At 36.8% G+C, this 23,736-nt stretch overlaps 1 protein-coding gene across 4 annotated transcripts in view; it reads left to right on the top strand.

Moving 5' to 3' along the window:
- Positions 1-23,472, top strand: part of RDX (radixin) — a 102,385-nt gene extending 78,913 nt beyond the window's left edge. The window contains exons 15-17 of one of the 4 annotated variants that reach the window (XM_060160347.1): positions 2,089-2,290; positions 20,031-20,128; positions 23,098-23,472. In XM_060160347.1, coding sequence (XP_060016330.1) covers positions 2,089-2,290; positions 20,031-20,128; positions 23,098-23,110 — 313 coding nt within the window. In that variant the 3' untranslated portion in view covers positions 23,111-23,472. Of the gene's footprint in view, positions 1-2,088; positions 2,291-11,738; positions 11,809-20,030; positions 20,129-23,097 lie in introns of those variants that run through there. The other 3 variants (XM_060160349.1, XM_060160346.1, XM_060160350.1) reach the window with 3 other exon arrangements.
- Positions 23,473-23,736: the final 264 nt, after the last annotated feature.

Below are 23,736 nucleotides of genomic sequence, written 5' to 3'. Positions count from 1 at the left end.
TACTTCTTTTTTTCCAATTTGTATTCCTTTTATTTCTTTTTCTTCTCTGATTTCTGTGGCTAGGACTTCCAAAACTATGTTGAATAATAGTGGTGAGAGTGGACATCCTTGTCGTGTTCCTGATCTTAGAGGAAATGCTTTCTGTTTTTCACCATTGAGAATGTTTGCTGTGGGTTTGTCGTATTGGCCTTTATTATGTTGAGGTAGGTTCCCTCTATGCCCACTTTCTGGAGAGTTTTTATCATAAATGGGTGTTGAATTTTGTCAAAAGCTTTTTCTGCATCTATTGAGATGATCATATGTTTTTTCTTCTTCAGTTTGTTAATATGGTGTATCACATTGATTGATTTGCATATATTGAAGACTCCTTGTATACCTGGGATAAATCCCACTTGATCATGGTATATGATCCTTTTAGTGTGTTGTTGGATTCTGCTTGCTAGTATTTTGTTGAGGATTTTTGCAACTATATTCATCAGTGATATTGGTCTGTAGTTTTCTTTTTTTGTAGTATCTTTGTCTGGTTTTGGGATCAGGGTGATGGTGGCCTCATAGAACGAGTTTGGGAGTGTTCCCTCCTCTGCAATTTTTTGGAAGAGTTTGAGAAGGATGGGTGTTAGCTCTTCTCTAAATGTTTGATAGAATTCACCTGTGAAGCCATCTGGTCCTGGACTTTTGTTTGTTGGAAGATTTTTAATCACAGTTTCAATTTCATTACTTGTGATTGGTCTGTTCATATTTTCTGTTTCTTCCTGGTTCAGTCTTGTAAGGTTATACGTTTCTACGAATTTGTCCATTTCTTCCAGGTTGTCCATTTTATTGGCATAGAGTTTGCTTGTGGTAGTCTCTTAGGATGCTTTGTATTTCTGCAGTGTCTGTTGTAACTTCTTTTTCATTTCTAATTTTATTGATTTGAGTCCTCTCCCTCTTTTTCTTGATGAGTCTGGCTAAGGGTTTATCAATTTTGTTTATCTTCTCAAAGAACCAGCTTTTAGTTTTATTGATCTTTGCTGTTGTTTTCTTTGTTTCTATTTGATTTTTTTCTGCTCTGATCTTTATGACTTCTTTCTTTCTGCTAACTTTGGGTTTTGTTTGTTCTTTCTCTAGTTCCTTTAGGTGTAATGTTAGATTGTTCATTTGAGATTTTCCTTATTTCTTGAGGTAGGCTTGTATAGCTATAAACTTCCCTCTTTTGCTGCATTCTATAGGTTTTGGATCGTCGTGTTTTCATTGTCATTTGTCTCTAGGTATTTTTTGATTTCCTCTTTGATTTCTTCTGTGATCTCTTGGTTATTTAGTAACATTATTTAGCCTCCATGTGTTTGAGTTTTTTACGTTTTTTACGTTTTTTTCCGTGTAATTGATTTCTAATCTCATAGAGTTGTAGTTAGTAACATGCTTGATAAGATTTCAAAATTCTTAAATTTACTGAGGCTTGATTTGTGACGCAAGATGTGATCGATCTTGGAGAATGTTCCTTGCGCACTTGAGAAAAAGTGTAATCTGTTTTGGGATGGAATGTCCTATAAATATCAGTTAAATCTGTCTTGTCTATTGTGTCATTTAAAGCTTCTGTTTCCTTATTTATTTTCATTTTGGATGATCTGTCCATTGTTGTAAGTGAGGTGTTAAAGTCCCCCACTATTACTATGTTACTGTCGATTTCCTCTTTTAGAGCTGTTAGCAGTTGCCTTTGTATTGAGGTGCTCCTGTGTTGGGTGCATATATATTTGTAATTGTTATGTCTTCTTGGATTGATCCCTTGATCATTGTGTAGTGTCCTTCCTTGTCTCTTGTAACATTCTTTATTTTAAAGTCTATTTTATCTGATATGAGTATCGCTACTCCAGCTTTCTTTTGCTTTCCATTTGCATGGAATATCTTTTTCCATCCCCTCACTTTCAGTCTGTTTTGGGTCTCTTGTAGACAGTATATATATGGGTCTTGTTTTTGTATCCATTCAGTAAGGCTGTGTCTTTTGGTTGGAGCATTTAATCCATTCACGTTTAAGGTAATTATCGATATGTATGTTCCTATGACCATTTTCTTAATTGTTTTGGGTTTTTTTGTTTGTTTTTTTTTTTGCAGTATGCGGGCCTCTCACTGCTGTGGCCTCTCCCGTCGCGGGGCACAGGCTCCGGATGCACAGGCCCAGCGGCCATGGCCCACGGGCCCAGCCGCTCCGCGGCATGTGGGATCTTCCCGGACCAGGGCACGAACCCGTGTCCCCTGCATCGGCAGGCGGACTCTCAACCACTGCGCCACCAGGGAAGCCCTTGGGTTTGTTTTTGTAAGTCCTTTTCTTCTCTTGTGTTTCCCACTTAGAGAAGTTCCTTTAGCATTTGTTGTAGAGCTGGTTTGGTGGTGCTGAATTCTCTTAGCTTTTGCTTGTCTGTAAAGCTTTAGATTTCTCCATCAAATCTGAATGAGATCCTTCCTGGGTAGAGTAATCTTGGTTGTAGGTTCTTCCCTTTCATCACTTTAAGTATATCATGCCACTCCCTTCTGGCTTGTAGAGTTTCTGGTGAGACATCAGCTGTTAACCTTATGGGAGTTCCTTTGTATGTTATTTGTTGTTTTTCCCTTGCTGCTTTCAATAATTTTTCTTTGTCTTTAATTTTTGACAGTTTGATTACTATGTGTCTCAGCATGTTTCTCCTTGGGTTTATCCTGTATGGGACTCACTGCTTCCTGAACTTGGGTGGTTATTTCATTTCCCATGTTAGGGAAGTTTTCAACTGTAATCTCTTCAAATATTTTCTCAGGTCATTTCTCTCTCTTCTTCTGGGACCCCTATAATGCGAATGTTGTTGTGTTTAATGTTGTCCCAGAGGTCTCTTAGACTGTCTTCATTTTTTTTTTTTCATTCATTTTTCTTTATTCTGTTCCACAGCAGTGAATTCCACCATTCTGTCTTCCAGGTCACTTATCTGTTCTTCTGCCTCAGTTATTCTGCTGTTGATTCCTTCTAGTGTAGTTTTCATTTCAGTTTTTGTGTTGTTCACCTCTGTTTGTTCTTTAATTCTTCTAGGTCTTTGTTAAATATTTCTTGCATCCTCTCAATCTTTGCCTCCATTCTTCTTCCTGGATCATCTTCACTATTATTATTTTGAATTATTTTTCTGGAAGGTTGCCTATCTCCGCTTCATTTAGTTGTTTTTCTGGGGTTTTATCTTGTTCCTTCATCTGGTACATAGCCCTCTGCCTTTTCATCTTGTCTATCTTTCTGTGAATATGGTTTTTGTTCCACAGGCTGCAGGATTGTAGTTCTTCTTGCTTCTGCTGTCTGCCCTCCTGGACCTATTTCTTAATATCTCTATCTTTAGTGATTTTAAGAGCTGCCGTTTTCCCTCTGGAAAGATGATGACTTTTTGCTTTGTTGCCTCAATACTTCAACCTCTCTTAAACTGTGATAACAAGAGTTTTCTGATTTGAGGTTACATATGCTGCTTTAGGAGTTGAAGTATCTATCCATCATTATTCCTCACAGAATTTTAAGGTTAATGATTGTGACTAAGATAATTAATTACCCCATGGCACATCTTTTAAATTCAGGTTTATATTTGGCTTGAGTTCCCTAGCTACTAATGGTTCCAGGTTCTTATTTAATGACCGTCATTTAGCCAATACACTTTTATTAAGTATGTTCTATATTCTAGGATATAGAAGCAAGATTAGAATGATAGTGACCCTTTGTTTTGGACTATCTTAAAAAGTGAAACTTCAAATATTTATCTTATTTCTTGGATCATTTGCAATAATCTGTTACAATACTAGATTTCTTTTAAGATGGCAACACATTTTGTTGACTCATGTTATTTGTATGCCCAGATTCCTCTGTGCTTATATCTAGTCAGTTGCTTCCATCCTTGTAATTTATTACTCTGTTTTAATTATTCACTTATATTTAATGAACATTTTTAAAATTTAGGTTCACTTTGGTAATTATGCATGTCAGTTAGTTTGCTCCTAAAAGTAGTTTACTGGTTTTAGTTTATCTTTAATAAGTCTATATAGCTAAATGTACATCTTGGTAACATGGGATCAGAATTTCTGAGATTTATGTAATAATCCTTGGAAAAATTCCTTTTGATAAAATGTGGATTTGTTATATCAAATTCTTCTTGTGCTGTGTTACAATGTATGCGTGATAGTTCTTAACTTTTTGCAAGTTAAATTAAAATGTTTTCCCTTTGTTTTAGACCTAGAAATGCAAGTATGTCTTAGACTCTTAAAGCAGTACTACCTTCTCCCTCCCTTTCCTTTTGTTTATACTGAAAAGTCTTTGTTATTCAGATCTAGCATTTGAGTCTTATATGCCATCATTCCATTTATGTAATTATTTGCTTTTAAATTTTAGCTGATTTGGATAAAATGATACACTGTGTCATGAAGGAGACTACTACAACATAAAGAGCAATAGAGGAAAATAAGCAACTGGTAGAGAATAAGAATACACAGCAGTTTCTCAAGTATGCTTGTTCTCTGATAAATTGCTTAATTTTCATTTTATAGGTCAAATTTTAAACACTGATCAGTATTTAAAGATATCCCAAAAAATAAAGTGCCTAATTTAGAAGTTTTTCTAACTTTATAGAAGACTCATTTTATACCCAATTGACAAACCAGTCAGTATATAGTAATTAGTAATCTGTATTAAGTACTGTGAAGTTCAGTGGAGTTGGGAGATTTCAGTTGAATCTTCATTACTGTATTGTGTTAAAATATATGTAAGATTTACCATTTTAGCCATTTTCAAGTGTTCAGTGACATTAAGTATATTCACATTGTTGTGCAACCATCACCACTATCCATCTCCAGAACATTTCATCATCCCAAACAGATTCTCTGTACCCATTAAATACTAATTCCCCATTCCTCCCTCTTCCCAGTCTTTCGTGACCACTATCCTAATTTCTGTGCCTTTGAATTTGACAATTCTAGGTACCTCACATAAGTGGACTGACTCCTATATTTGTCCTTTTGTGTCAAACTTATTTCACGTAACATAATGTTTTTCAGGTTCAGCCACATTATAGGACGTATCAGAGTTGTTTTTTTTTTTTTAAGGCTAAATAATATTCAGTTGTATGTATATACCACATTTTCTTTATCCATTCATTGGTTAATGGCCATTTGGATTATTTCCACATTTTGACTATTGTGAACAATGCTGCTATTATGTACATTGGTGTACAAGTATCTGTTCGAGTTACTGCTTTCAGTTCTTCAGTACATACCCAGAAATGGAATTGCTGAATCATATGGTAATTCTGTGTTTAATTTTCTGAGGAACTGTCAATACTGTCTTTCTCAGCAACTGCATTATTCCCACCAGCAATGCATAAGGGTGCCAATTTCTCCACATCCTCACCAACAATTTTTATTTTTTGTTTGCTTGTTTGTTTGTTTGTTTGTTTTTTGGTTGTGCCACTTGTGGGATCTTAGTTCCCCGACCAGGGATTGAACCCAGGCCGCAGCAGTGGCTGAGTCGTAACCACTGGACCACCAGGGAAGTCCCTTTATTGTTTGTTTTTGATAATAGCCATCCAAGTGGGTGAACTGGTATCTCATTTTGGTTTTGATTTGCATTTCCCTATGATGCATTTCTCTCTGATGTTGAACATCTTTTCATATGCTTATTCACCATTTGTATCTTATTTGCTGAAGTGTATATTCATGTTTTGACCATTTTTAAATTGTTTTTTGTTGAATTGTAGGAGTTCTTTGTATGTTATGGATGTTAGTCCCTTATCAGATACGTGAGTTGCAAACATTCTTCCATTCTGTGAGTTGCCTTTTTATTCTATTGATAGTATCTTTTGATGCACAAGTTTTTAATTTTGATGAAGTTTAATTTTTCTGTTTTTCTTTTGATGCCTGTGCTTTTAGTCTTGTGTTTTTTAAAGAGACAGAAGAGAGATTATGTACAATGGTCAAAGTCTAGAGAGATGAAAAGTACACTGTCTTGACTACAATAGAAAATGTAATTTCCTGTGTATTGACTGCAGGATGATAAAGCTAGAGTAGATTGGGTCAGGAATTTATGGAGTCTTTAATCCTCTGCTGAGGTGGTTTAGTTTGATTTGAAGACATCTGGTGCCTTTGGGAATGCAGTTACAAAAGGGAATAATAACTAAACTTTGCTCCAAAGGAAAATTCATGCTGCTATGTAAAGTATACTAGAAAGTGCTATAATGTAATTAGCCTGAAGAAAATCTGTGGTCATGGGAATGATATTACTACCTTCTGAGTAAAGGAAATATGTAGATGTATTTTGCTCTCATGTTCACTATATGTAGTAATGTTTTTCCTTCTGCTTATTTTCCAAATGACCTCTTTTGAGGACAGTTAAGACCTCTGTTTTATCCGTGACCTTTTAAGGATGCGTTCTTTAGTGGCACAAAAAGAGAACTAGAAATTAAAGACACCCAAGAACAAATGGATTTGATTCTGAGTTCTAATTGCAGGTTGTTGTACTCTATTGTGCCCTAGTTTTATAAGCAGTTTCATAGTTCTGAATTAGATTGTCTGTTTCAGAGCATTTCTCTGGAATCAGATACAGACATTTAGATTCCAGATTCATTGTGTCACTAAAATGTAATGACCAAATGTTAATATCCATGTACTTTTGAATTATTAATACTTGTTTATAGTTGAAAAACTATTACTGCAGAGTGTGCTTACAACAGTTCTATCAACATCCTTTTGCTCTCAGATGATTCTAATAATGTAGTGACTGGAAGAAACTTGAAGGGTTTTTTGAAATAGGTTTTAAGGGGTTAGGGAAAAAGTTCTTTCAAATCATTATGAAGGGGTGTTATATTCATCAGAACACAACTCAATGAAGATTATCTCAGAATATATACACACAATTAACTATTCACTGGCTGTGACAGCTTTGAACAAATTACTTTGGAAATTTCTGTAGGTTTTTTAAAGTTGAGAATCATTTGATTATGCTCATCAACTTAACTTTCTTGCTAGATTTGATTCATGTGCTTATGCCCAAATGATATGTTAGGGGTTTTTTTCCCCTTATTTTTGCTTATTTTGCCTGTTTTCCTCAAGCAATTTGGTAATCTAAGTTACAGGTGAATGGTTTTCCTCCCCACTAACTTTAAAATATGGTGGTTTATCATTGGTATGTAGATTAAATGTAGAATTTTGCAACTTCTTAATTTGTGTGTTTTAAAAGTACTTTCTATCAAAAGACAAAATCAGTGTATGCAAAAGGAAATCATAATCAAACATCTGTTTACTTTCTTTTAAATTCTTTAATTAATGTTTGCAAATGTACTGCATGATAGCACATTTTAGTTTCTTAGAACTTTTACATTGATTAAACTATCATTTTTTTCAAGAAATATTAAAATCTTTAAAAGGTAGTTGATTATAACTATGAAAAATGTTTTTGTTGGTAGGGTCAAAATCAAATCACATCACTACTATTTAGCGGTTTATATGTATTCTTAAAATACCTTAAGAGAATACCTCCATTTTGTAAAAATTAGAGTATCAAACAGTATAAAACATGAAATTAGAACCCAGAACCTAACCATCTGAATAATTTATAATCTAGTTTAATGTGCTGGGCCACATTACATTTCAGTATAAGCTGATGTTTTAAGAATGTTTATAATGAATTAGGGGGACATAGGCTATATCAAAGGCTTTGAATCAAAATGTATAGAAAATATATCCATTGGAGAAATAGTTTTATCTTTAGAGGAGATTATTGGCATTAATGTTTCAGGAATATTCTCAAGCATTAGGAAGACTGGAAACCAATATGTCTTCTAGATTACTGATGTGATGTATACAGGTAGGAAAGTGTTCTCCACTACCTTATTTTTGAGCAATTATGCCTTAGTTCTTAGGCATTACAAGAATTTATGGATTTTTTCCCATAAAGTAATAAGTTTAATACCTACATACGTATGCATTCATAGATGCAGTCCTTCTTCCAGTGATTTACAGAGCAGTTGCTATTTATGCAAAGCACTGGTAGAGTTATGGGAGATAGATGTGACCCTGTGACTGTGTCAAGGAAATTGTAGTTAGAGACTTGGGACGTGGACTCAAATTAAGGTACAGAAAGTAAAAGTAGTAAAAACCAAATGAAAAATTGAGATTAGAATGTTCAGGAGTTAAAATGAGAGGTTATTAGTAGGTGCTAATTAGCATACAAAGAAGCATGATATTGACTTGATTAATGAGGTTGGGAAATATATTCTTCATTTATAAAATTACAGCTGCTGGGGAGCATCAAAGTTATAAATTAATCACTAGGTAGGCTAGCTAATGTTAACTTGGTTCTCTGCCACTAAAGAATTGCATTTTCTTTAATATCAACGTGTCTGGTTTTCTTATAATAGAATTTATTGAATGTAAGCAACCTTAACAATAATGGTTTATATTAGAATAGCCAGTATTGAAATGTAATTTAATATTAAAGTTTTCTTATAACCCTTTTGTTAATTACTTATTTAACTTGCCACTAAGTTTACCATGTTTTTACTATAAATTATTTTTTTACTTTAAGTAAATATCAGGATACCCATTACCTCAAACACTACAGGTAGAATTTCCTTCTCAGACGCTGGTTAATTGTCTGTGTTGATTTTTGTAAATGTATATAGCAATAGTTTGTATCATAGCAAAGCTTCAGAAAACTGGGATATTTAAGGATTGTTCTTTTCCCCTTTGGTTATTTTCTTTCTTTCTTTTTTAAATATTTATTTATTTATTTATTTTGTTGCACTGGGTCTTAGTTGTGGCAGATGGACTCCTTAGTTGTGGCTCCATGGCTCCTTAGTTGCAGCTTGCCAGCTCCTTAGTTGTGGCATGCAAACTCTTAGCTGCAGCATGCATGCGGTATCTAGTTCCCTGACCAGGGATCAAACCCGGGCCCCCTGCATGGGGAGCGTGGAGTCTTATCCAACTGCACCACCAGGGAAGTACCTGGTTATTTTCTTTGGAGATTATTTTAAGCATTAAAATAACTATTATTGCCAGAGTCCCTCCTTTTTTATTAAAAAAACAACTTTCAACTATGCATAAAGAAAATTGTTTTTAAAAAACTAGAAATTAGGTATTATAGCTATTTTAAGAAAAGCATATTTTCCACTGGCTTCCAGTATTATCATGTTATGTGTTGAAGTTGCCAAATACTAAAGGTGCTTTAGGTCATACTTAGCTACTTTATGACTGAAGTGTAATTTTTTTAAAAACTTGGTTAAATCATTAAAATTAACAAATATATAAGTGAACATGAAACAAAATTCAATAGATAAAAATAGGGTAACACAAAAAAGTAAGCCTCCTTGCTTTGTCCTCTAGCCCTGCAGCTCTCCCCAATGGTAACTATTTTTTTCACCTTATGCCTCCTGGAAATTACCTGTACATGTAGAAGCATGCATATGTTGTATACTTATTGTTGTTTACATAAGGTATAGCATTCTGTATACACAGTGTTGTGCTTCTTGCACTGAATGGTGTATTTTGGAAATCGTTATATATAAGTACAAAAATACCACAGTATTTAATTATGTGGATGCCCCTTAACTTCTGATGAACATTTATATTTTTACTTTGCTTTATATACAATACTGCCATGTATTGTTGAACAAACACTGCTTTTGTTTTATCCTGTTTAAGATATTGTGTTAGGAAGTTTTTACTTAAATGATGTAGGTGCACTTTTTACATTTTAAAAATTTAAATAGTAGTATGTGCTTATTGAAGCACTTTCATAAGAAAAGTAGGCACTTCTCCTTTTCATAAATTGGATTTCTGTATTTCAGGTTTAAAAGGTGACATAGCTATAATGGCTTTAATGTTTCACTTTTGAGGGCTCAAGTGTAAAAGATCTGCCAGTATATAAAAATTCTCTGACTTCTTCAAATTTTATAATCAGAAAATGCTATTTTTATAAAAGAAGAAAGTCAGTACCTTTCTAAAGGTACTTTGGTAGCTTTTTGGTTTTTAATTCCCTTTGAGTACCACCATTTCCTCAGTGTGGAGTTTTCATTTGCTTACCTTTATTAAAATGGAAAATGACAAGCTCAGATCATTGCAAAACACTCGACCATGACACCAAGCAACAGGAAAATTATTTCAAAGAATATCGAAGTTTTCTTTGATTTTTAAGGAGGTAGATCAACTTAATTCATCCTATTATGTGATCTTTCTTTCTGACTTTAAGAAAATGTCCTTTGATTTCACACCTCACTTTTCAGATCAGATATTGCTCTTGTACCTATAAACTTTTGGTTCTTAAGTGATTTTCTTGGGCACCAAATATTTTGGGGGGTACAGCCTAATTAGTTTCAAAGTGCTAATGATATTTCATGTTAATCAGATAGAAGAAACACTGATATTAGTGGTTTGCAGTCTTCCTCTCTTCCCCTGTTCCCTGAGATTCACAGTAAATTCTAAGCTGATGTACCAGAGAGGCTCATAAAGTCTAGGTCCTCAGTCTGTAGTGTTCACCATCCCTCTGTTGCTCTTTCAGCTGCTTGGTGCTACTGAGTTCTGATCCCTGCTGTTTCTGCATAGGTTTTCAGGCACACTCAGAAATTGTCAAGTGAAATTACAGACTTCATAGCCCATGGTTATCCGCATTCTAAGGGTTCAGGGATCCTTTCCCAGATTCTCTTGCTTTTTCAGCCATTGTTTTTGTTTTTTACAGTAGATACTTAGATCCAGGTTTTATTGGTCCAGAGCACATTAGATACACAGGCAGTCTGACTGGCATTTAGAGTGTTTGGAATAGATGTGAAGCAGCACGATGTAGAGTTAATTGCATCTGGGTTTGAATTGTGGCCTGGCCACTTTCTTAGATGTGTGACATTAGGAAGCCACTCAGCCATTTTGAACATCAGTTTCCTCATCTGATAAATGGGAGTAACACTATAGATTTTATGAGCATTGACTAATAATATACATGGAGTACTTTGTTTACGGCTTGGCATATTAAAGGTGTTTATTAACTTCTGTCATTTTGTTTTTCATAATATTTTTGTTCATCTGTCAGTAGTGTGGGTATTAGTATTTATACTCCAGTCCTTTGGATTCCAGTTTTTATGTCTTCTTGCCTTTTAAGAATTTTATTTGTGATTCTCTTTAGATGGTATTGCTCAGCATATGTTTATTGAGTGTGTGCCAGGCCCTCTGCTAAGTATGTAGAGATAAAATAGACATGGTTTGTTCTGAGCAGTAAAGAGTTCATGGTCTACTCCCAGTAGACGAAGTAAATAATGTGTGTGTATGAGTAAGTAATGTTCTCTCCTCAACCTGTTAATGTTGGAGTGTGCCAAGGCCCAGGTCTGCCCCGTCTACACTTGGTTCCCTTAGTGTCCTCCTCCAGTGTTGTTGCTTGAGATACCATCTGTATGCTAAAAACTCAAATCTCCAGCCAAAACCCTCTACCTTGAACTCCAGATGTGTATATCCAACTATCTACCTAACATGTCCACTTTGATATCTAATAAGCATCTCAAACTTGCTATGTCAGACCAAACTTGAGGTCTTCTCCCACCCCCGCCCACTTGCTCCTGTCTCAGTCTTCCTCTTCGTCTTCCCTCCTTTCAGTGGATCTGGCCCAAACCTTGACTGTAATGTGATTCTTCTTTTTCTCTCATAACCCACACCCGATCCAACCACAAACCTGTTGGCCCAACATTCAAAATATATAATATATTCAAAAAAATGACCATTTCATACATCCTCCACAGCTATCACCCTGTTCCACACACCAGGATTGCTTGTATTATTGCTAGAGCCTTCTGATGGATTTTCTGGATTCCTCTCTTGATATTCTACAGTCTATGAAGACAGTAGCCTTAAAAAGGTAAGTCAGATCCTGTCATGCTCAAAAATTCTCCAGACCTTTTCCATCTCAGTAAAAGCTATATCCTTCTCAGTGGTCATTCAGAGCCCAAGATCATCTGATTCCTTGTCACTCTCAGACCTCATCTGCTGATTTCCGCTTTTCTCACTGAATTGAGGTCAACTGGCTTCCTTGTTATTCTCTAAACTAGCCAGTGTTCCTGTTACGTCATCCTGGAATGCCTTTTCTCCCCAGGTATTTTTATGGTGCACTTCCTTGCCACTTCCAGGATTTTGCTTAAATGTCACCTCAATGTGGCCTTCCCTTACCACCCTATTTAAAATCACACTTTCCCCAGTATTCCCTACCCATGTCTCTTAATTATTTTTCTTTATAGCACTTACTATCCAACACACTATATATATTTTAAATATTTATATATATATATTTTAATATGTTTTTTACCTATTTGTATTGTTTATTATCTGTCTTTTCCCACTGGAATGTAAGCTTCATGAGGGCAGGAATTTTGCTGTTTTGTGCAATGAAATGTGCTCAGTGCCTCGAGCAATGCCTGGTGCATGATAGAGCTCAATATTTTTTGTTAAATGAATAAGGTGGGTGAATTCTGGGAGCTCAGAGGAAGGCATCTAGTCTTGGTGGAAGGCTTCCTGGAGGAGATGACTCCTAAGCCAAGCCTTTAAGAATGAGTTATTCTTAATGGTGGGAGGGCGTGAGGGGCAAAGATAGGAGGGCCATCCAGGTAGTGGGAGCTATGTATGTAAATACCTTCAGGCACAAAAAGACTTGGAGCGTGCTGGAACTACCTGTTTGTACTGAGAAAGTATAAACTTTGAGATTCAGAAGGTGGTGCTATGAAACACTGGGGAATCATGAGGGGAAGCAGGTGTGGATGTGCCTGTGATGCTTTTTTGGACAAGTTTGGAATGCTGATGGAATGTCATAAGAATTCCCAAGGAGAAAGTGTAAGGAAAGAACAGCTAGTACAGAGCCCTGGTGAGCACCAACATTTAAGGGCTGGCCAAAGCAAGAAGAGTACGTTCAGGAGAGAGCTGCAGAAACACAACAGAGCAGAGTTAAACATCCTGGGTGACCACCAAAGCCATAGGAAACAGGTCTGTTACAATGTTTCAATGTACACTGGCTTTGGCAGTAAGAAAATCATTGAAGAGAGCAATTGCTTTGGAGTTAAGACTAGTTTTTTGCTTAGCTTAACTGTATAGTATCTTCTGGGAAGTGTTTTCCACAAACACAGAACAGGAAAGTGCTCTTTCTAGTAGTGTCCTCCGTCAGCTCCAGATGTCTGAAGCTGACACTGGCATGAACCCCACCCCACAGCCCTGCTCCAGTCCATGAAATTGTACCTAGTAAGTGAAAATCTGTATGCATGTTTACCTTTTAGGGGTGCACCATGTAGCATTTGAACGATTTAATCCATTCAAATAATTTCATTCACTAAGCACTTGTTAAGTACTTGAAGTTAGGTCCTGAGGATTCATAAATAATTTTTTAAAACTTTCATAGTCTAGAGGAAGAAACAAAGAGTTAAGATATAGTGTGACAGACAACTAGACAAGAGATACATACAAAGATCTGGGGAACAGCAGACCCCTTGCTAACATCTCCAAGGATGTAGAGGTTATTGCAATTGTCAGCATTTATCTCAGGAACACGTACAATTTTCCCCCAGCTTCCCTTTAGGGCTGAGGGAACATCTCAGTGGATGTCCAATGGTGGTCTCAATGCTGGTTTGCACAGGGGTTCCAGGAAAAAATCATATCTTAGGAGTCATTTCCAGTGCTAGAACCAGGGGTGTCAGCTATGTAAGCAGAGGCTGATGGAAGTCTGGGCCTAAAGCCAGCTCTAGAGTTGAGCAGGGGATAGTAGGACTGCCTTGGGCTGTGGGTTAGGAAAGTCCACTTAATAACTTGGGCTACTTCTAGTTACCTCAGGATAGGTAAAAATGGGTTTTGTGTATGTTCTGAAGCTACTAAGGAAGTTTTGGTAGGAGGAGTCCTTGCATTTATTCATCCAAATATTTTAGTGCCTAGTACCTTCCAGGTACTGTGTACCTACTAATCATTGAGAATATAATAGTGAAGAAGACTAGATCCTTATTAATGGACTTACTTTCTATGGTAAGTCATGAAACACATGCAGAATAATTTAAAAGTTGTGAATCGTATTAGATTGACTCATGTAAAATTGCTAATATTCAACCATCTTTGACCTATAAAAGCAGCAAATTTGTATCAATGCTGTGAAAGAAACAAGGGACTGAGTTGGGGAAAATAGGATGATAATCGGGGATAGGAAGGTCGGAAAAAGTCTCTGTGAGGAACTGGCATATAAGTTGCCACCTGAAAAAAGAGAAGCCTAGCTTTTTAAATTTAAATCAAGATGGCAAATGCAAATGCCCAGAAGGATCAAATGAGCACCCTGGTGGGGGAATCTTCCCGCTGGGTCTAAAGAGGGCGGCAGCTCCTCAAAGCAGTGCTATTTTGATTTTCCAAGATAAGCCAGCAAACAGCTTTTTAAAAAAAGCATCCAAAGAATAATGCTTTAAATATTTAAGTAGAAATGTAATTTTATGTGAAGTCTCTCAAATTTTACACGTCAGCTATTTAAAAAATTTTAGATAATGTTTTGCAAGCCAAACAATATATCTGCTCTCTTGGAAGTGGCCCACTAGACACCAGTTTACAAGATTTGCTTTAAAGCATTCCAGGTAGAGAGAACAGCATATGCAAAGACCTTGAGGCAAGAAAGGGCTTACTGGTTCAAGGAACTGGAAGGAGGGCAGTATGTCCAGAGCTAAGTGAGCCCAGGGGAGAGTTGTTTGTGAGATGAAGTTGGAAAGGAGCCAAATCTCAAGGAGCTCACACAAGCATAGTGGCAGAAGTGGAGGGACAGACATACAAATTTAGTGTGTACCAGATAAGCGTGCAACTTGGGACCACACCTGTGCCTGAAGGAAGGGACACACTTTCCTAATCTGTACAAAGATGTCATAAATGCTGCAGGTGTCCTTGGAGGTAGGTGCACTATCCCATTTTAGAGTTCAGTAACCTGCCCAAAGGCCACCAGAGTGGCAGAGTCTGCATTTGGGTTTGGGTTTCTTTGAATTGAAATCTTCCCCCCACCCTTTTTTAAAAACTACAAAACGCCAACTTTGCAATTGAGACATGTTTACATGACGGTGCCCTTCAGAGGATTTTCTTCATAACTTAAAGTGAATGTACTCATTAGTTTAGAGGCCAAAGAAGAATGCTCTAAATGTTATATTGAATACAGAGTAACAGTGACCTGGAGATCAAACCCCATCAAATTGGGGACCAGACTTATTCCACTGTTTGGTGTGGGCTAGTAACGCCAACCTGTGAAGAGTTTAGTGCTCTCATTTTCAAGAAAAGGTGAGTATAGCTTAAAGATTTGAAGTTGAAATATATGATTTATACCCGTGGGGGTGAGAAAGCATCCTTTTCTTTTTATTGATTGTTAAAGCCCTCGAAATCAAATGAAGGGTCTGTGCTCAAGGGATCTTAGAAATCTAGAAAAAAATGCAATTTGAGAAGTGAAGATGGATATGTATAGAAATAGGCTGTTTGAGCTAGTTAATAGATGTTAAATAAAATATTTCAGAAATTTGGTGAGCAGGACTTCAGTGATAAGAACTGAACTTGGTCTAGAAAAAATTCAAGAGGTTGAGGATCAGATTGCCTGGAGAGTTTCAGCCTGGGACAGAGCCAGGGAGGAAGGTGGCCACAGCTTGAGGCCTGAGAAATAAGTCACAGTGCAGCCTTGAGACAGGCTCACAGTTTAAGTGAAACACCTGAGGAAATGCCTGTGGAGGAGATTGCTAAACTAGTTTACAGAACTAAACGTGATGGAGTATTTCATTAAAATTCACCAGTCATTTTTTTTGTCACATTACAATATTGAAGACAAAGAGAAAGTAGCATAATTAACAACTTTCTCCAGATGCTCTGTGTGGGTTATTTGATTTACCTTGTAGATAAAAATGGTTCTGCTTTGACTTTCCTAAGAATTCTTTTAAACTATTAGATTTTTGCCTGTGGAATTAAAAGGAAAATTGTACATTTAAGAGGAAATCACTATGATTATATTTTGCTTCAAGGTTAGTAGATTGTAATTACTGAATAAAGTAGGAGTTGGCAAACTTTTTCTCTAAAGGTAGGTCCAGATATTAAATATTTTCAACTTTGCGTGCCAAATAGTTTCTGTCACAAGTACACAGCCCTGCTGTTTTGGCACAAGAGCAGCCATGGGTGTATGTAAGTGAAGGAGCCTGGCCTCCTGCCTTCCAGTAAAACTTCATTCATGGACACTGAAATCCGACTTTCATACAATTTTATTTTATTTTTTATTTTTTCATACAGTTTTATATGTCATAAAATTATCTTCTTTTAATTTTTAAATCATGGTCTTTACAAAAACAGATGGGGAAGTGGATATGGTCCATGAGCCATAGTTTGCTGACCTCTGAATTAAAGGATTTTAACAACAGTTACGTTCTTCCAAGGGCCAGCATTGTGGCTTTCTCAGCTGTCTAGATTGTTTATTTCATGGTACAGGGGTCTTATTTTGTAGTAATGAAGAGATTTCCCTACACATTTGAGAAACTTCTAGCAGTGGTTCTCAAACTAGCATATATCATTATCACGTGCAGACTTTGTTAAAATGCAGATTGCAGGGCTCCTCCTGAAGTTTCTGATTCAGTAAGTCTACATGGTGCCTAGGAACTTGGATTTTTAACAGGTGAGGCTAATGCTGCTGTTCTGGGACCACACTTTGAGAATCACTTATTTAGAGATGAGGGTGTCAGACACGGTGGGAATAATACAGTTGCTTCTTTTACTCAGTGTCCTTGGAGTAGCTATTGACTTCTCTACCTAGACGATTTGAGACCTTAAAAATTCTAATGGTTCAAAGACCAAAGATAATTGGAACAAAATTTATAACTTCCCTGTCTATTGTAGTATTTTTCCTCTATCAATTTCTGAAAGTTTTAAACATTTACAACTAGAGATTGTTTTACAACAGTGTCTAGGAGAAATATAAAGAAATCTGTTATTATATATAGTATATATTCTTATGTAGTATTATACATGTAAATATATAAGTACTCATGTATCCGTTTTAAAATAGTACATTGCTGGTAACTTAGGCATTCTGTATTCCTCCTCTATCATGTCTCCCTCTTCTTTGATTTTAACTGTTTGTATCCACAATATAATGTCTCCTTTTGCTTGCCTGTGAACTTTACCTACTTTACATACATGCGCACACACACATCCATTTTGATGAATATAGCTGTGGTTCATTCATTTTCGCTGCTGTGAGGGTGTCTGTTTTATGAATGCACTATAATTTATCCACTCCCCTGATAATGGACACTTGGATTGTTTCTAGTATTTTTTATTTTACAAACAATATAGCCTGAAATCTTCTTGAACATATTTCCTAGTAGTGTGAGCAACAGTATCTCTACCTAGAGAGGGGAATTGTTCAGTTACAGGGGCATTTCAACTTTTCTGTGTAACCAGCAACTTGTTTTCCAAAGGAAGGATATACCCACACTGACTTCAACACACTTGAATATGACTAGTTTTTTTAACTTTCTGCCAATTTGATAGGTTTAAAATGTGCTTTTAGTTTGCATTGTCTTGATTACTAATATAGTTCAGAATTTTTCTTAAATTTATGGGCCTTTCATGTCTCCTCTGTGAAGTGACTTCTTTTTTCCTGTTTTCTTTAGAAGTTTCTCCACCTTGTTTTGATAGAAATGTATTAATAGATTAATTTGGAAAAAAATTATATCTGTACAATATTTAAGTATTCCTAGTCATGAATATGTAATATCTCTCCATTTAGTTATGTCTTCCTTAATACTTCTCGGTAAAGTTTAATTTTTTCCATTTAGATGATCTATTTCTTTTGTTAGATTTATTATTAAGCATCTTATTTTTACTGTCTTTTTAGTAGTTAATTTTAAAACTATTGGTGGCTGGTATATAAAAATGAAGTTGATTTTTTGTTTGCTGACCTTATATTCAAGAACCTTGCTCAATTCTTATTTTTTCTCATAATTTGTGAAGCCTTTTGGGCTTTCTACATAAATAGTCATCTACAATTAATACAGTTCTTTGTCTTCTCAATCCATATAACTTCTTTTCCTTATCTTACTGAGTTGATTTGACTAAAGCTTTCAGTACAATGTTGAACATAAGTGCACCTCATTTCTGATTTAACAAGAATGCTTCTAACATGTGCCATGACATAAGTTTGCTGTTTTGGCAGATGACCTTTATCAGGTTAATGAAACTTCCTTTTATATATATACACCTGTTTTTCTAAGAGTTTTTTTAAAAATCAAAAGGGTGTTTAAAATGTATCAAATGCAAATTCTGTGTATATTGTGATAATATGTGTATGCTTTTTTGTCTGTTAACATATTGAATTAATAGATATTTCTAATATTAAACCAAGTTTCGTTCCTGGGATAACTTGATATGATGTATGTCCTAACCTGTGGTTTGGCACTCCACGAACACTGAGTCACCTGTATTGTGAATATCCTGCCCCTCTGATTTGTATGTATCTTCCACTCACCGCCCCTCCAACAAGGGTTGCTGTTTTCTAGAGGTATTTTAATTTCATGGCGCCACCTGGTGGCAAACTTTCAACATTTCTGATGATGTCTCTTTGCTACCTTGCTTTTAAGGCAACTGCATGTAGTTTCCTCTGTTATCACTGTAACCCCTCATTTAACTTTATTTTCTCTTTTATACCTTAATATTTATTCACTTTACTCCCCCATCCTCGTTTCTCTTGCTCCTCCAAATATTTTTCAGTATACTCATGCCAATCATTCTCTTTTCCGTCCTTTTTCTTCTCTCTCCCCTTTTGTTCCTTTATGAGTACTGCAAATCTACCTCAATTATGGTTAAGAATGATGAGAATAGTGCTGGTTACTAGGGTAAAAGATACAGCAATACATTTTAAAATGACAATTGGTACAATAAAGTGCCAGCTCTGCTAACCTTCAAAGGCCTTGAAAATACTTAAAATTCTCTTTAAAGTGTTCTTAAATTCAAGTACTATTTAATCACCTAATTAATCCTGCCCATTTAACATCAAAGTTCACTATTAAGGAAAAATTATAAAACTGCTTTGTTTCAGTGTTCCTTTATCAAAATGTGAGGGTTCTGCTGTATTTTGCTGCAAGACTCAGTTTTTCATTATGCATTAAACTGCTTGGAAACCAAACTAATCATCTATAACATGGTTTCCATAGGAAACAGCCCACCACAGATGCCCTTTTGATGTGTAACCCATTTATAAGATAAAGATTACCATTTCCAATTGCTTAACTCTCAAGCATAGAAAATACTGTAATCAATATTCTCCCCAGTCAGAAAACTAACACATGTATAAGCTTCATTGGTTTAGCAATTTCTTTTTGGAGTTAATTGTGACTTTGTCTTTGGTGTCTCTAAGGGCTATGTCTGAGAATGGTAGGTGAGTCAGCTGAAGAAGACAGAACAGAGAAAGTAGGGCTGAAATTAATCTCTTTAGCTGCTGCAATGCTAACATGGCTGCAGGGGAGGTGGTTTTGATTATGTGTTTGTCTTACTCACCCTAGTCTTAGTAGGCAGGTACAGTATATTGAGCCTTTGCTTATTCATAGATAGCAAGTGTTGATTTTAAAGTAGGCACCAGGAAGTATTTTGGTACCTAAGTCTGGTTGGTGCCTGAAAGATATTTTAATCAAGAGAGAACCTCAAAATATAAAATCTGATCTTCAGCGTTACTCTAATACTTAAAAAGATTTTGATGGCTTTGAGATCTGGTAGTCTTATGAAAATGACTAGTTTGTGCAGAGCTGCTGCAACTATTAGAATTCTAGCATCTTTTCAAAAGGGAGATTTAAAGTTATTCTTATTTCCACATTGTAATAGTGGAGATTCAAAAGTGATTGAAAAAGAAAAGTTAGAGGTTAAAGATTAGGAAGGAGATTACTTTGGCAATTTGGTTACGTAGAAGGCTCTACATAATGCAAGGTGACAAGGGTGCTTCTGGCTTCTGTATTACAGTATTTGGCTTGCTTCTGTGTTCTAAACGCTTTCTAACCTTTTGATGTCTTTTTTAAAAGGTGGGGACCCAAACTGTATGCATTGTTCCAGATGCGTTCTTGCCAAAGCAGTATAAAGCAAATGTAACAGTTAGGAAGAAGGCTCCCTCCCTCACTGGGTAAGTACAGCTGGCAGCCTTGACCAGGGCTAGCCCACCTTCCCATTAGACCTGCCATACCCCCTCCACTGCAAAAATGCTGGCGGGACCCCGTAAAACCTGAATCTGTTAATCCACAGCCCAGAGCCTTTCATCTAGTGAAATGCCAGTCAAAAGAGCTGACCCAGAGCCAGCCCTACCATTACAGCACCTAATCCCACCCCCTCCAGATTTTTTTTCAGTTGTTTGCATCTCTTTGGCTCTTTGCCAATCAAGAACACTGAGGTCAGATAGAGTTTATTAAAATGAAATTTTACCTATAATCTTGGTGAGCTGATTAGACACGCTGCTTTAGACTGTTTGCTTACCTTTGTGAAAGAACCCCCTTGATGTAGAGTATTATAGTGCAAGCTCACACATATGACACTTGTGTGCTGCTAGAAGGTTTTTTTTTTCTTATTTAAAAAAATGTTCAGATCTACTTAAAAATGAAGTGCCATACCTATATATTAAGTAGAAAAAATCCAGAATTGGTTCGTAAGCCAGGTTAGTATTATGCATTGATCTCAATTTGGAAATATTTAAAAATCGTTGATCAACGTGATTACCATGATAAGAGGTTGTTTCAAAGTTCTTTAATTGATTTTTTGACCCATCCCATTTCTAAATAAAACTACAGCCATGTGGTTTATCTTGTAGATCTTGAATGGTACATTTGAGTTCCCCCAACTTGCTGATTAAACCTCCCACAATTCTATAAACCAATCTCTAGCTATATGGGAATATATTTTAGATAACACTTTAAAATGTGGAATAACTCTGTTATAACAATATTATTTTTTAGGTTCTTTTCATGTGACGTAGAAAAATGGTGATATATGTTCACTTAGGCTGGGGAACTTTTAGAAATGATTTGCTTCTTTGGCCTTGACTTTATTTCTGTATTTCTTTATTTTCTAATCCCAAACTTCCAATACTTCCCTGCCCACACCCCTCGCCCTTGGCAACCACAAGTCTGTTCTCTATGTCTGTGAGTCTGTTTCTGTTTTGTAGATAGGTTCATTCGTATCATATTTTAGATTCCACATATAAATGATGTCATATGGTATTTGTCTTTCTCTGTCTGACTTGACTTCACTTAGTATGATAATCTCTAGGTCCATCCATGTTGCTGCAAATGGCATTATTGCATTCTTTTTAATGACCTTGACTTTTGGATTGCTGTGAAACGAGTTTAAGGTCATGCAAGAATCTCTGACATTCCATGACATCACCAAAATATTTTCATTGTTTCAAAATCCACTTGAAGTCCTTGTGACACATCCATCATTGTTTGCTTTCACTCGTTTTGAAAGGGGTGTTTGTGACTCCATAGAATCCAGTTAATCTTATTCTTGATATTTGAGCTAAAATCCTTGGTTAAAACATGTTCTTAATGATCCATAGATTGCCACAAACAATACTGTTCTTAGCTATTCATCTTTAAATCATTTCTTCCAGTGCAGGCATTTATGTAACTCTTTCTATTTTGTTTGCTGATTGGTAAGATCCTTCCAACTGAAATTTGCCTGATGTTTTGCAATTTTTCCTCATTGATTTTCACCCTTTAGTGTTTTTGCTTTTTAGAGCAAATCCTTTGAGTGAGTTTGACTCTGTTGTTGCCATCAGAAGTAGGAAAAGAAAGTTTCTGCATGACTTACCAGAAAAGTCAAGATCAAATGACAGAGGTTTTGAATTGTCCAAAGATGAATTTATTAAAGGATCAAGGGAGTTGGCAATCGCTGCATCCTTCAGCTTGAAAAGTCACATAGTTGACAGCCTCAGAAGAACAGCTGGGCCCCCCCTCCTTAGTTGATTGTAGTGTTATTGACCCAAGAAAAAAGACAGGAACTTTTGACAGTTTTCCGGTCCTACTCCCACTGTCCTGAGGGTTTTTCCATCAGAATCCTCACCCTCTTGCTTGTGATTGGGCAGGCCCGTGGGATTATGGTGGCGAGGAATTACAAGGATAGCCATGAACGAACTGCAGCTGGCTGGTTCTTCAGGGATAGAATACCCTACAGCCTCGGGTGTCAGGCTGTATCCAAATCATGAATCAACCCCAAAGGCCTCTGGTTGTCTGGTGCATCCAGACCCACAGGCTTCTTGCTCTCAACCTTCAGGCCTTGTCATTTCTCTGAGGTGCTAGGCTGATTTTAGCTTAGGAGGCTGAGTTAGACCTGATCTGATGACCTTCTTCCCTACACCCTGGGGTCGGGGGGTTGAGGGGGAAGTAGCCTGAGGTGGGTAAGACAGAGCTGGTGTAAATAAGGTGACCAACCCCTTGGGGACACCTGCCTCACAGGCTGCTTACTTCTCTTGTGATTCACGTCACAAAGGCTTATAAGACTGTGACATGAAGGGGAGTATGATTATACCATGATCTCATACCCACATCATGATTCTGGATCTGAACATTGCAATATCTACCATGTTAGATTCCTTTTGAGACCAAAAATAGTTTTAGCAAGGCTGAGGTCAGAGTGTAGAGCCTGTGGAACCACCTTTGTTTTGGTGCAATTTGTACGTCATCGTGTTTCCTTGGTGACATTCCATCCCCCTTCATAATTCAGTAGTAAACTCTTGTCTTGGCTACATGTTACTGGAAAGGTGATCAGGGTCGTGCCCTTTTCAACCCTATCATGGTAATATTTAAAAGTTCAGTTTTCTTCTTTCTTGCCTAACTTTCCTGTTCACTTTCTGTGTCTTCACGCAGGTCCCTGGCATCTGACGCACATGGCGAGCTTTAGGATAAGGTCGTACTAAGACATGCCTGATGTTCTGAATGTCTGTATCCCCCAAAGTCCATAATCTCAGCTGAAACCCGATGGATGAATGTTCCCTCAATCAGGGCTCTTGTTGGTGGTTCTTTCCACACCTCAGTTGACTGTTGGTTTTCCCTTTCTTGCTATTCTGTCTCTCTCCTCACCTCTCTCGATTGCCTTTCCTAGGGACAGACCTTAGAGAGACGAGCCAGGACGTGGGAACTCGGCACTGCACCTGGCAGTCCTCAGCCAGCATCCTCTGCATCCTGTCTTCAAGGCACCATCCCCGCAACAGATGCCTGAAGGCCCAGGCTTCTGAGAACCCACTTGTTTTCTGCATGACTAGCTTGTAAAGAGGGATATGCGGAGAGAATTTCCAAGAACTTTCCACTTAAAAAAAATGTATGTGACTTATTTTGGGCTTCGAACTGAGAGCAAAATCAGTGGTATGCAGCTCTGTTTCCTGGAACACATCTGTGGCATCTGGATAAATTGTTGCAATACTCCCTTTCCTGTCTGGGCTGTTTGTATAACTGTATATAAATGTAGCAATAAATATATTCTAACATCAGCCTGGGGCATTTAGTTTCTGCTTGATTCTGCACACCGATGGTAGGCAGTGAATATCACATTCTCGAGGAATTGCCCTACTGACCAGCGGGCTTGCCTGCCCCTTCTCAGTTTCTCATCTTCTCTGATTTCACAAAGTGTTAGCTTGGAATTGGCCAGTGTTTGGAGAAAGAAGGTTGAGGGGTGCGGTGGCAGAGCTGGGACATGAAGCCACATTATTAATTCACTAGGTTGCACTATTCCTGACACTCCGAG

This window comes from Lagenorhynchus albirostris, chromosome 9 (genome assembly GCF_949774975.1).
Source record: "Lagenorhynchus albirostris chromosome 9, mLagAlb1.1, whole genome shotgun sequence".
In the NCBI taxonomy this organism is placed as follows: domain Eukaryota; kingdom Metazoa; phylum Chordata; class Mammalia; order Artiodactyla; family Delphinidae; genus Lagenorhynchus; species Lagenorhynchus albirostris.
Note: the sequence above shows the minus strand (reverse complement) of the source record. Positions and strands in the feature narration are given on the sequence as shown.